The 13,506-nt window shown below is 51.4% G+C and overlaps 2 protein-coding genes across 2 annotated transcripts; both read right to left on the bottom strand.

Moving 5' to 3' along the window:
* Positions 1 to 2,686: 2,686 nt before the first annotated feature.
* Positions 2,687 to 6,390, bottom strand: AYL99_00924 (hypothetical protein; the record flags this gene model as incomplete). The annotated part of the gene is made up of 3 exons (XM_018832440.1): positions 2,687 to 3,610; positions 3,666 to 6,240; positions 6,296 to 6,390. The coding sequence occupies 3 exons, from the start codon at positions 6,388 to 6,390 to the stop codon at positions 2,687 to 2,689; spliced, it is 3,594 nt and encodes a 1,197-aa protein (XP_018698319.1).
* Positions 6,391 to 7,028: 638 nt separating this feature from the next.
* AYL99_00923 (hypothetical protein) lies at positions 7,029 to 13,406 on the bottom strand (the record flags this gene model as incomplete). Its single annotated transcript, XM_018832439.1, has 3 exons — positions 7,029 to 11,954; positions 12,004 to 13,193; positions 13,340 to 13,406. The coding sequence occupies 3 exons, from the start codon at positions 13,404 to 13,406 to the stop codon at positions 7,029 to 7,031; spliced, it is 6,183 nt and encodes a 2,060-aa protein (XP_018698318.1).
* Between the last annotated feature and the right edge of the window lie 100 nt (positions 13,407 to 13,506).

Genomic DNA, 13,506 nt, shown 5'->3' with positions numbered 1-13,506 from the left:
GTGTCGGGAAACTCGGGGGAGATTGAACTGTATAGAGTGCCCGGGGCAGGGCGAGAGGGTAGTGGACGGAGCGACTGAAACTGGAAGTTGGCTCTGTGGCGTTGTTCGAGATGGCATGGGATATCCGGAGACTGGCTTCAAGGAGACAATCCAGGAGTCATGCCGAAGGGACCAAGGATGGTTGAAGAGCGTGCACAACGCCATGAAACATGTCGGTAGTGGATTCAAGTTGAATGCATGTCGAGCGCAGTTGGGCCTTGAAAGTGAAAATGAAGACCGCGACGCGTTCTTTCCTACTTAGGCTAGACCCAAATAGTCCTTCCCCAGCACTTAGGAATATCTGCTGTCGGATATCAAGAAGACATGCTTCTGTACATTGTTCGTCCCAGCATGATTGTGCGTCCTCCGAGCTACTTCATTCTCACTTTCGATCACCCTAAATTGGACAGCTATAATTCACTCAGTCTCCTTCAAGGGCCTTACGCGTGGCTCATCAGTGAGGATCCAAACTCGTCCCACTACAATAACATAAGTCTGTCCAAGACGGAGATCAGGATGCTATAAGAAAAAGGCGGCACTGGACAGTCTACCTGGAACTGTCGGGAAATGGTCCTTCGGTGCTTCCGAAGAATGATCCCTTTGCTCGACAGGTCTCCTTACCAAGATCCCTTGTTGTCATATCTTGTCAACACTATCCCTATCGCCAGAGGCATCGACAGTGGTGTTGAAAAGGCCCTCCTCACTTAGACAACGCCTTTCACGATACGATCAGAGGTGTAACCACGGACGGGCCACCTCAATACATGCTCAATGTGTGACAAGTGAACAAGGGGTCCTTCAGCTTTAGTGTTTTGATTGTGAGGTCAAGAGCATATCTATCCCAATTGCTCAAGTCAAGTCTGCTTTGAACAGACGCAGCTGTCTGAGCTAAAACGTTCCTCCCTTTTTTCCAAGAGCCGACCACTCGACAGAAAGGTGTACAGTGAATTGAGCTCCCTTGCGATCCCCTGTCCAGCAGAACGGTTTCCAATGATCTGCCCACCCAGGTATCCAAGACCATTTCCTTTGTTCATCTCCTCTTTGGCTTCTCATCATCCGCATCAAATGGGTCTATCATCATCACACGGCGTGGTTTGATTGCACCACCAACACGACCAGCTCTCTGCACCTTCTTGGTGCGGGTACAACGCTTGCGAGTCTGACACCCCTGACACGGACGAGGGCTGAATCTCATCTGGGGCCGAAGCTTCGGTTGGACTTTGCGACAGCTGCTGTTGGGACACTGAATGTGTGCAGTTGAGTTTGCACGCGACTTCTTGCCGCAGTCGAGGCATTTCCATTCGATCGCTTGGCGGTAGCACATGTTGTCTGTTGTGAGGAGGTAGTGAGGAGGTGGATTGAAAAATTGCCGGTCAATGGAGAATGTCGTTGAGGCAGATACTCTGCAGGTTGACAAAAGCTGACAGAGTGCTGGGTAGGTAGAATGTGACCTTGGAAATGATGAGATGGATGTTGTGAGGAAGTTGGCGCTTGTTTGATTTGGTTGTGTCAGGTCCAATGCTGAGGATTGTTCTCAATGCAGAGGTATTTCTGGGAGAGACTAGCAAGAAGTTGATGTGAAAAACCTGTGAACAGTTCTGAAGACCTCAAGATAGGCGTGAAGCTGTATTGAAGGCGATATTGAAGAACCAAGTTGCTGGAAAGGTATGGAGGGACAATATATATACATTTGTGCAAACGCACCCCCAGCCATCTTTGAAGGAAGTGAAGACGAGTGATGCCATTGATCATGTCTATTCAATTCACCACCTACCTATTCACAGTCTCAGAGTGAGTGAATAAATGCCTCACCCAGTACAATAGCATGGGTGGCTGGCGAAATTCACTGCCTGCTTCTGTTGAGGGAAGAGGGTCTGGTACATACGCATGAATCACCTGTCCACCCACCCACTGACCTGCCTGCCCGCCTTTGTTGTTCGGAAATGAGTGTTTGACAGAGCAACCCAAAAGAGAAGTCGAACCCCTTGGCCTCCGAATCCCATTGTCTTGCTTGTATGAGAAGACCAGACCCTCCCTTCCTTATTCCATGTCATTTCAAATGAAGTGAAGCGAAGTGAAGCGAAGTGAAGCGAAGGGAAGGGAAGGGAAGGGAAGGGAAGGGGAACGTAGTGGAGCAGACTTCTGGAGCGGAAGAGTGCTAGCGGTCGGTTTCACCCGCGCGGCTTGCTGACCTGCTTTTGACCCATTCCAGGAACACGTCCTCATTGTTCTCAGCTGCTGTGGGCCCTCCTGGACTGGCCAGCTAATGCCAGCTACCCTTGTCTTGCATTGCTCTGTTCCACCCGGCTGGCTGGCTGGCTGTATAAGGAGAGAGAGCGAGAGGATGGGAGCTTGCAAAAGTGCCAAGAGCGTAACAGCGGAGCGGGGCGGGGCGGAGATCGGATTTTGAGGCGATTGAATTTAGGGCTTAGCAAAACGTCTTCCCAAGAATCAATGCCGCAAACCCCATCATGTGTCAAGATCCAGAGACAGCGACTGTCTTCCTGTTTCTTGCTTTTTCCAAGTCTTCCCAATTGGTATCCGGACTCCGGACTGGTGGTAAGAATCATGAGCTCCGTGTCCCAGAATTTGTATACCTCTCCTCGTATCCTGACTCGACCCGTCTCTCGAGCTTTGCCTTTTGAAGCTAACGCAACCGCCTCAGCTGTTCCCCCCACGCCCTGACCTCTTGTATTGTCACTCCCAATTGCCCCTCCATCAAGCCGCCTTCCCTTATAACTTCTTCCAGCTCTTCATCACTCATGCTTAGTAACGCCTGTTCTAACATCTCTCCGTCCACCACTCTGAACGGCTCATCTTTCTCCAAAATATTAGTCTTGAATGCCCGGAATTTACTCCAAGGCATATAGCCTGGGGTCTGCACTCGACTCGCCAACGCGGACTGCAAGGTCAGAAGCACGTTCACGAAACCCGGATTGATGGTTGCAAGCATATATATCGCACCCTCGACGGTCGCCACGAATGCCCGCGGCGTAACGACCGGTCCCTTCCGGGAAGCCTCGGGGGCGACCGACTGCTCAGCGCTGTCATAACGCCGACCATCGGGGTTTGAAAGGTCCTCGACCAACTCCGGATTCTTTCCGTGGCTGTTCCTGTTTTTTCCTGGTGATGCTGGAGTGCGTGCTAAGGGGACAATTTGGTTGACGACCTCATTCAGTCGGAACTCCCCCGTAACTTCTAGCCGGTAGTCGAAACCACTAGGCTTATTGACATCTCTGGTTTGGCGAAGCATGATTAAGTTGCCTTCCATGTCGGCAAGAACCCACTCGTTTTCCATTATGATCGCAGTGGCTGAGGACCAGACTGTAGCAAAATGGCGGGATATTTCTGGTAGCGAGTAGCCCGTGGACGAAGAAGAATCATAGATGACTTGAAGGATGGATAGCGATTTCATTAGATCGGCGACAGCAATTGAGGCGGGTTCGTCGAGAGAGGCGGGCTTGACGGCAAGAGACAGTGGGTTTGTCGATGTGCGGTAGGTGGCCAGCTTTTCCAGTCTGAGGGAGGGGTCTCCTCTTGTTGATGAAGGCACGAAACCGTAAAGAACGATCTGGTGACGCCAGTTAGCTGCAGAGCCAGCCGGCCACGAAAGACTAAGAACTCACCGTCTTCATCAAGCCCGCCACAAGCTTGCCGTCACACATGGCTAGACTTTTACACGCAGCCTTGACCTGGAGTTGTGTAACTTCCATCAACTTGTTCTCTTTGTTGACCTCGTAAACAAGAATTCGGCCTCTCGGCCACTCCACAGACTCTTTTTCCTCGATAAAGCTTGTCCCTACCACAAACATCTCTCCGTAGGTACGGGATTCGGTCTCCGTCTCGAACGAGCCAGTCGAAACAACACACTCTACCAACTCGTTGTTTCCCAGTTCTATTGCGTCCAACTCCCTGAAGCTCACCTCATCTGCAATCTTGACGGAGCTCATCGTCACTTCCTCGCCATCTTCGATGTCTCGAGTGACGCAGCCCATCGCGAATATCTTAGCCTTGGGTTCGTAGGTGAGACATCTGACTGTTTCATGAATGGGGAGGGTTTGCACTTGAGTCGTCCTCTCCGTACCGATCAAGGCCAGCTTCAGCTCGCTTGGAGTCGCTATAGCAATGGCCTCAGGATATGCTTCGGAATTGAAGCTGCACACACGAGAGGCACTATCAGTATTTACAGCTGAGTATATAATGCGGCCTTCAGAGGAATAGATCAAGGAGGGCTGTTCGCAAGAAGCGAAGATATTAAACAATCCTGACCGTCGATCCTTGGGTAGTTGTTTGAAGAACACGGGCTCTGTCCCCAATAAGATCCTCGTCATACCCGACAGAGCACTCTTCAAGGGGTCAACAGAATATGACAGAACTGTGCCGTCGGCCATTGCAACGAACAAAGTCGGGGGGCTGTCAGGCACGACGTTAGCAACCAGGACTGATCGTGGGATATCTGTCCCAGGACTGCCAACCACCTGTGAATAGAGGGTATCCAGGGAGTGTAGGTCGAGAATGGCAACAGAGGCTGTTTGCCAGAATGACACGATACAGATGCTACTCTGTGTGTCTGGAATGGTCACACCTGATATCTGCGAATTGGGCGGGAAGGTCTTCGAGACGGCGGGTTTGGCCGCGCTGTTCGTAACGTGGAAGACGTGAAGAGTGTGACCACCTTCCACAAGGAGCAGATGGGCTGAAGAGGCACTCGCAGCCGTTATCTTGGCCGCCGCATCGGGCGATTTCCATTCCATTGTCAGCATACTCGACTCAAGATCTGTAATTCGAAAACCAGTCTCATAGACTTGGACGAGCTTTCGGTCTGGAAGATTTGTTGCGAGCAGCGTTGGCTGAGAGAACTCGAGATGATTAAAATCATCAACTTCTTCAACCGAGGCTTCGGCATCAAATTTGAATATTCGAGTCTCGTTGACGAAAGACACAAGCAAAGTGTCTTGGGTGTCATCCAGACCTGTTGAGCTCAAGCCCCATAGGTCGATAATGTGAGAGAGCTCGCCAATAGAGCCAATCTCTTCCAGTCCAACACCACTTCTGACGCTCCGAATGCTACCATCCTGCCAAGCCCCAGAGGCTGCCACTATCCTGGCCTGACCAGAAGAGAATTCAAGAGCTGCATTACCTTCGGAACCTCGACCTAGATCCATAATGGTGAAGTCGAGGATAGGCGCAATGTTGGGAAGGGTCTGTATGACACGAACCCCTTCCTCTTCGATATGCACAACTTGTGAATCGCCTGAATGTGAACCGACAAAGACGTTGCCCTCATCGAGATAGATCAAGGAAGAGGCCCTCGAGGTAACTCCGACAGGATCGAGTCTCCATGAGATCACCTCGGAGAAGCTAGTTTCGATCATCAAAAAGAACAATTTGCCATAGTCATCTGCAAGCAGCCACCGTCGATCGTCGACTTTCGCCCAAGTGGTCCATATCGCTGGGCCACCCTCTGGAATCTTCTGAGTTATGACATTGGTGAGGTCGCGGTCGACGTAGCGAATGGCGTGGTCGCCCAGAATCAGAAAGCCTCCATAAGGAACGGGGACGGGAATGAGGTGGCTCACGCCTTTGTCGAGCTGGTTACCCTTGAGTTCGGCCACTTTCTCCAAATCTGCAGATGCCTGCTCTCCCCCAGGGCGGTACTTGAGCTCTCTTAGCACCAATTGCGGGAACTCCAAATTGTCTTCCCACAAGATCGCCAGCCTCGGATTGTCTTTTGAGTCGGGATCCATGTCCAAGAAAGCAGACGATCTCGTCAACAACTCTTCGATTCTGACCTGCACCGGCTCCCCAAGGGCTCCCACCTGAGTGGTGGAAGTGGTTTCCCTTTTGACCCGTTTGTTGGAAGGTTGAATGAAAGGCAACACTGATATTACTCCATCGTATAGCTCCAACGTCATGTATCGCCGCGTTGGATCTACATGGCCTCTGTCCGCCTCTTGCGAGCTGTGAAGAGCCTTGTCCGCCAAATCCACATAGCTCTGCTCTGTTCGTAGCTGTTTTGTCTGCGCATTCCATGAACAGGTGAAGTACTGGTAGCAATCGGTGCCGACGAAAAGGTGATCGGTCTTGGAAGACTCTGGGCGGAGCTTCTCAAGGATGGTGATGTAGCCGGGTATGACCTTCGTGTGCAGCAGGCTTAAGCCTTCTGGTCCTTGCTCGAATATTTCGAGTCGATTCGCTTTCCTGGATTATGCACTCAGCCTAGGCCGTCGGCGACGGGTTTTGCAAGTGTACTTACGAGACAATGAGCGTATCAGTGGTAGGATCTAAGAAATTCAACTTGATGGCGTGGCGTACACCACTCGGAGGGTGGATTGGTACAATGTAAGACATTGTGAATCTTGTTCGATAAGTCCTGATCTCATAGAGGGGCCGTACATTCGCGATTCATCTCCCACGGCCGGGCAACGAGGTGGAATGGGTTGTGGTATGAGACAACCCAGAACGAGTCGTAAGGTCGATGCGGCGCACTCGTTGCAGATTGAAGCCTCAGCCTCAAGCCTCCAGCGTTGTGGGTTGTTTGTCAGTTGGTCATGGATAATTCTCCTGCTAGGTGCGTCGGAGAAGCGCAGTTTGCGGGATGCGGAGAAATCGTATGTAATCGACGCGAGGCGCGCAGTGCTTCTCTACAGGGCGAGATGGGTCGTAGCATGTGGAATTGAATTCAAAAGTCATTGGATCATCTCAAGGGCCTGAAGACTTCTCCTCAGCAGTGCTGATGTACAATAGAGCCTCTGGACATGCACATCTCCAGCAACACGAGGTTGTTGTGTACGCAGTATCACAAAGTCACTCACTATTCCTCATCGGCGAAAAATCCTGGATCAACACGCCTCATATCATGCTTGCTGCTTGTCCCCTGTCCCATCCCATTCCGTAGCCCTCAGATGCCAGTCCTGTTGTCCTAATGCTTTGGAAGCCAACGCCATCGCTGTGAACACATCCAGAGATTCATCCACCCACATCTCCCGTTATTCCTCAGCTTCGTGAACACAAAGCCACCACCACTCCAACGTCTCGTATCCCTTCGACCTGTTATCAACCTTTGCAAATCCAGACTGTACACACCACTGCAAAATGAGTTCCACTTCGACTTCATCAAGCACAAATCCAAAAGACCTCGAAATCTGCGAAGCAGATACACCCGGCGTTTGTGAGACGAGCCCGATCACGCCGACAAGAAAGATGCGCCATAGTGTCATTTGCACATTTCCATGAATGTCAACCCACATTGGGATGAAACCCATCGGCTCATCTGCCTGCCCACGCGGAATGGGGAGCTGGCGTACTCCTAAAGCGCCTGACCAGGGATCTCCAAAAAAGTAATCCTTTGTCGGTGTGAGCTCGACGCTGAAGCCCAACAACTTCTTGTCCAAATTTTTGGTCCGGTACCCTATGCGTTCATGGTCCAAGCCATAGCGAGTCTTTGGCACGTCCGCACCCGGTCGGAGTCTGACTCGTCCCGATGCCATCAAATTTAAAACTGCCATCATCTCACCGTCTAGGACCAGCTCTTCTTTCTCAATCTTGACAGTGTTTCGCCTCGCAAACTCGCGGTCCAGAACTTTCGATTTGTATGTAACAGCACAACGCAGCACGTTCGGGGTGAGCATGCCGCGCTCCTCAAATCGCTCAAAGAACTTCCGGTGAGCTTCCCAAGTGCGCACACGCAATGCTTGCTCCGATGAGTGATCATTGAGTTTACGTTGAATGACCTTCTCATCCTGGAGCAACTTTAACGCACGTGTAAGGAGCGCATCGCATTCTCCCGGATTTGGGGCAAGGGTGGAGAGCTTCTTCTGCGCTAAATCCGGATTGAAAACCGATTGCGGGGTGAAAATGGTCGCGAGGGCCCATGACTTGGCTATCCGAAGGGCTGGATTAGCCATCTCGAGTTCGAACCCGTGATGATAGCGAAGAACGGCGTGTTGTATTGTAGAATTGGCAAATGTGCCGAAAATTGTCGACCTTGCGACTTCTTCTTTGGCACTCGCTGTGCCGTTATTCCAAGAGATATCGTGGAAAGATTTGAGTTGGGTGAATTCCAGGGTATAGGTATTCAGCAACTCATCTCGCTTGGCTGGAAGGTATGCGATCCGTTTCAAGTGGAAATGGTCGAGGTTCTTCAAGGCCCACTCAACGATGGCGCGCCAGTCCGTGGCTTCGAGGTTATCAAAGGCGATCGACGCTACCTCGCCCACTTGTAGAGCTTGCAAGTACTTCGACTGCAGATCCGATGTGAGGATTTGTATATCAGCACCATATCTGGTCGATAGTGTATTCCAGCGGGCTTTGATAACTTCTTCCTTTTGATCGGGGAATAGCGTCATGACAATCTGCCAGTTGATAAAACTTGACATGCCCCCTGCTAGCGTCCGAACCACAATGACAGCAACGGCAATTCGGTAGATCACCTCCTCTGGCATAGTCTGCAGCCACTTGGCGTTTCTAGGGAGTCTTCGGCTTGTACTGTTAAAGGCTGAGATTTCCCTATGCCTCGAGGGTGCCAAGTCCGCAGCCCGTACCATCCTTCTGCGGCGTTTAGGCGAAGGCAGAGTGCTGAAGCCATTGTCATCTTCGGACATCCTGCGCTTCAGTGGTCTGTTTGGTTGTCGAGGTCCAAGTCCTGGGGAGGGTGGTGGCATCAATTGTAGATCTGCCTCGTTTACCGCAGCAATTTGAGAAGCAGCATTGGGAGATGCTTGGAGGGCGCTCACAAATGCTGCCCATGATTCAACAGGCGGATAGATAACCTCGACCTCATTCCCATCCCCATCGAACTGTACCATACTGCTAAACTCGACCGCCAGGGGAAGGACCGACCCCATGTATAGGGCGGCTGGGACCGAATGATTGATGAACGCGAACCTAGACCGCTTCGACAGAGCCGCGTCAGGCTCCTGTTCTTCCCAGGCACGAACTCCCTCAACTTCGCAGGCGAAGCGCTGCCAGTCAGCATCGTGAGCTTGGAAGGCATCGTAGTCCAGCTTAAGATTTGGTTGCTGCAGAATATCTTCCAAGGAAGAAGGAAAATTTCGCCATATTATTGACCTTCCAGCTGTCCGAGAACCTTGCTCTTCGAACCTTCGCTGCCGCCGAACGCGTCGAAAAGCACTGGATTTCCAAGGATTCGCGTCGGAAGTGTCGGAGCGCAATGCACTCACGGGACACTCCTCTCTCCACCTATGGAGATGGACGACAGGAAGCGACCCTAACGACGGAATTCTGAGCGTGACAAAGCTGCTCGCTGGCGTTTCTGGCAGCGGTGATGCGACTGGCTTTGTGCGGCTTCTCTTATCCCTACTGGTAGTGGAGGCGTTCGTCCCTTCCGACCCAGCCAACGATGCACGCCGTCTCCTCATTGGTTGCTCTTCGACCTCAGGGCTTCTGCTCGGGGCCCTTTTGTTGACAAGAGGAATACGGTAGCTTTCATCCCTCCACTCAGGGGGGATGTAATCAGTGGGTTCGGCATTGATAATGTTCTGCTTCATATCCTCGACGGCCTGAGACAAAGGGTCAATTTGCGGTAAGAAAACAACCGAACGCTGAACCATGATTCCAGCTTTTCCTCGAAACGTGAACGTAACCTGCTTCAGCCTCCGAGACTCGGTCAAGGACTTCATTACTGCTTTGATGGTTTTAAGTAGGGGTCGACCTTCTCCTCCCGCCTCTTGCCAGCGAGGCAGTGAGACACGTTTGAAAGTTGAAGGATCGTTTGGCACGACTCCTGATGTTTCCTGAATCAGTTGAAGAATGATCCTGCGGAAAAGAGCATTGGCGCCCTCGAAATAGCGTTTGGTTCCCTGAGCATGTCGCTTCTTTGGCCGTGATTCCTCTCCGGAATCTCCCACTTCAACAGACACAGTTCTTGCGCTGTTTGCCCTTGAGACTCGCATTTTGACAACGGTTTCTGGTGGAAAGGAACTTTTCTGTGAGACGTTGTCCCGCACCTCTGTTGCGTGATTGTCCTGTTGCAGCTGGTCACTCATGGGAGGGCTTCTAGATGCCGCAATGTCGGGGATTCCCTCAAAAAATGTTTCTGGTGGTGAACTCTCAGGCTGTTCTCTTTCAACCGATGGAATCACCATTGGTTCCGTCTCGTCAGCATTAGGACTGACAGAAGCAACCATTTCTTTGTCACTGGAAGCAGGGGATTGTGTATACTGAGCAATTCGAGTCTTGACGACGTTTGAGTATGACGCATCTGTGGAGTGCTCCTTCATAGGCGAGTGGCAAGTAGAATACGACGGTTCCTTTGCGCGGAATACTTCGGATTTTCGATCAGCGGACGTCTGATTGCGAAGGTCAAAATCCGTAATAAGAACTCCGGATGAAACCTCTGGGACATCGGGAAGGACATGAAGGTCCCGGTTGTGGTCTGGCTGCAAGGACTCCTTTGCTTTTTGGGTTAACTTCCGATTTCTGGTAGATCTGGTACTGGGGTTCCCGGTCATGTCAACGTTCGGACCCGGAGCAATTGGGGTTTTGGCGTCTTTTTCTTGGGTGCTTCGTTGCGACTCTCTCCTAGCTTGACCATTTCCAATTCTTGCGTGATCTGAGAACACGGTCTCATTTGCATCAGATGAGGCTTTGGTCGCCCTAGTGCTTTCAAAAGGAGGTCCATTGTCTTCATCAGTAGTGTCCGTGACCACATTCACTGGAAGTTGAACATCAGGTGAGTTAAGAAGTCGAGGAGGTAGTGCTGTCCGCAGGCCCGGGTCTTCGTAGAAAACGCCCAACTTGGGTCCTTGTCTCTTATTTTCTTGGTCCTTACCGGCTGCGATTCGACCCTGGCGCTTCGATTTCCTTGGCGTACGTGGTACTGATGTATGCATAGTTGGGAGATCGGGGTAGTACCTTCTGTATATGAAGCTGTGTGATGCGCTGGAGGAGATGAAGCGGAATGGATAGACAACAGTCCTGTCGTTGAAGTCGACTGATGTTAAACGTGGAGTTTTCACGATCATTATTTGGGCTAACCGCTGGCTGTTGTCAGAGCGAAGCCCTTTGGGAGATATATAGATCCCCTCGAGAGAACGTTCAAGAATGGCCCTTGTGGAACGGATCCAATCCTCGTTGATGTCTTCTGGAAGCATGGGAATTGGCAACCCAGCCTCCAAGGCCTGGACCAAATTCTCATCGAAATTTGCCGGACGACGGGCGTACAGAGCAATAGCTGAGGGATCTTGGGCCGTTCCCTTTTTGAGATCGTCAGGATTCGCCCCGGCCTCCAGTCTGGCTTGCTTGAATTGCATCCGCCAGAACTTTTCTGTGCCCCGCATGTATTTGCGAGGTCGACCGATCACTATTTTCTCTTCCTCATCGGAGTCCCTGCGGCGTTTCGGTTGTCGCGTCGGCTGGCGCGAAGGGTGAGACAAACGAGCAGACCTATTCGTCGTGCTGGACGATACAGGCACCTCATTGCGTAACATCATAGTCACCTTCGTCCCTTGCTTGACAATTACAGGCTCTCCATTGCGTTTTGTGACATCTCCGGGCGCAGCTGCTGTTATCAGGTCGAAAAAGGTAACCTCGCCATGCCGCAGCTGCAAGGCTAACGGGGCTTGCAATGGAAATCCGAATTCGTCCGTATTAGCATGAGATAGGGAGGTCTCGCCATCTTCATAAGCAGTCTCCTTCTCTGCGAGCCCCTTCATGATTTGACGAGCCCCTGGAACTTCAGAAACGTCGAGATGGCCGGCTGCCACCTTCTCTCGAAAAGCATCCCATGAGTAGTGAACATACTGGACGACCCCTTCGTGTCTTACAGTGGTCCGGACAATGGCCAGGTGTCGCAAATGCTGTGGTTGCATGATAAGTGACTCGCAAGATATTCGGTGCAACAGAGACTCTAATTGACGACGCACAAAATCTCCAGTAGTCATCTTACGTGCATTCTTGTCATTGTTAGATCTGCAACACACATAAAGAGGTAGAAGGGCATACCAAGTTGGTCAGACCATCCGAACCCGCAAGCCGGACGGCATCAACTAGAATATTAGGCATTGAGCGATCGGGGTTCCATCTGGCAGGTTTATACACGGCTTCTGAAGTCTCTTCATTTTCCTCCTCGGTCGGATGAACCGCAGCACTTCCATTGTTTCGATCTTCTGCGTCGGAAATAGATGCCAATTCCTCAATTGTTTGATTCAAAGCCAGCCTCTCCGTGTCGAAACTCTCTAGATCTGCAGTGTCAGGGCGATGCAGAAGTTGAACGAAATGTCGAAGGTCGTCAGATGTTGCAGAAGGTCCAACCGCAGTTCGAACTCTCTTGATGCACTTCAGCTTCTCGAGCCGACGAATAATCTTGGACAGTATGGCTGACTCTCCCGAAGCCTCCAGGCTCAGCTCTTCCGCCAGTTCGGTCTGAGATATAAGATTGTGGTCTTCCAACACATCAAAGATCCGGCGGACAACATCTCGCAAAGTCGATCCATGTTGTGGGAGGCTATGAAGTTTATGGAATGGCTCGGCGTCGGCTGTATTATTATGGGCGAACTTTTTCAAGGTGAGCCGGCTGGTCCGAGTACCGTGGCGAAAGACGATTTCTTTGGTTATGTAGCCCTTCTTTTGCAACGAATCCGTGCGTTTTGGCACAGAGCGTTTGTCCTGCCCAGAAGCTCGCACAAGGTCTCCCTGAAGAATCCCAGTTGACCTCGCTGCAGCAATATGAGACAAGAGTTCGAACTCAAGCGGCACAACCTTGCTGATATCCGGGGGGTGGCCACATATAGCGTGATAGATTCGCGCCTCATTAAGAGAGATACGTGGTCCCTGAACAGCACGGGCTTTTCCAGGACTTGGTCGTTTCTTCGGCGTTGCACTCGGTTCGTTCGACCTGTCAGATGTGGTGTTGTCCTCAGTAGGTGTTTGCCTGTGGCCAAAGCCAAGGTCGAGGTAGTTCGGGAATTGGACCTCGATCTCGGCCAACGATGTCTTTTTGTACTGTTTATTGTCACCAATAGAGACATCGGGATGCTGACCTAGCCATGACCAGACCTTGGAAAGTAAAGGCCGGTCAACTGTGACTCTTGAGTCAGGGTCAATGTCCCCGACGGGCACATTGGGTCCTGAGGCATCTTCTGGGTCGTCGTAAAATGAAGAAATGAACTGTGCGACTTCACTAATGGTGACACCTATGCGTAGACTTCGACGTTAGCATTCGTGATGCATGGGTGTGGGGCGGGAGCCAGTGGTGAGGATGTGAAGCTGGAGCCATCGCCACTGGGAACCTCGGATCATGCAAGTCTGGAGGGGAAAATGTGTCGCGAAATAAACTGACCTCGACTTCCACTGACGGCAATTTCTTCGAGTAGAAACTCGATCAAGTCGTCCAAGCCCTTCGCCATCGTCTGTACCCCATCTCATGATGCGTTGAAGGGCTCCTGGGGGTTCTGGCCACCAGATGGGAGTGTTGTCACATTCGTGACTCTTTTTTTCCCTCCCTGG

Source organism: Fonsecaea erecta (genome assembly GCF_001651985.1).
Source record: "Fonsecaea erecta strain CBS 125763 chromosome Unknown Scaff1, whole genome shotgun sequence".
NCBI lineage: Eukaryota > Fungi > Ascomycota > Eurotiomycetes > Chaetothyriales > Herpotrichiellaceae > Fonsecaea > Fonsecaea erecta.
Note: the sequence above shows the minus strand (reverse complement) of the source record. Positions and strands in the feature narration are given on the sequence as shown.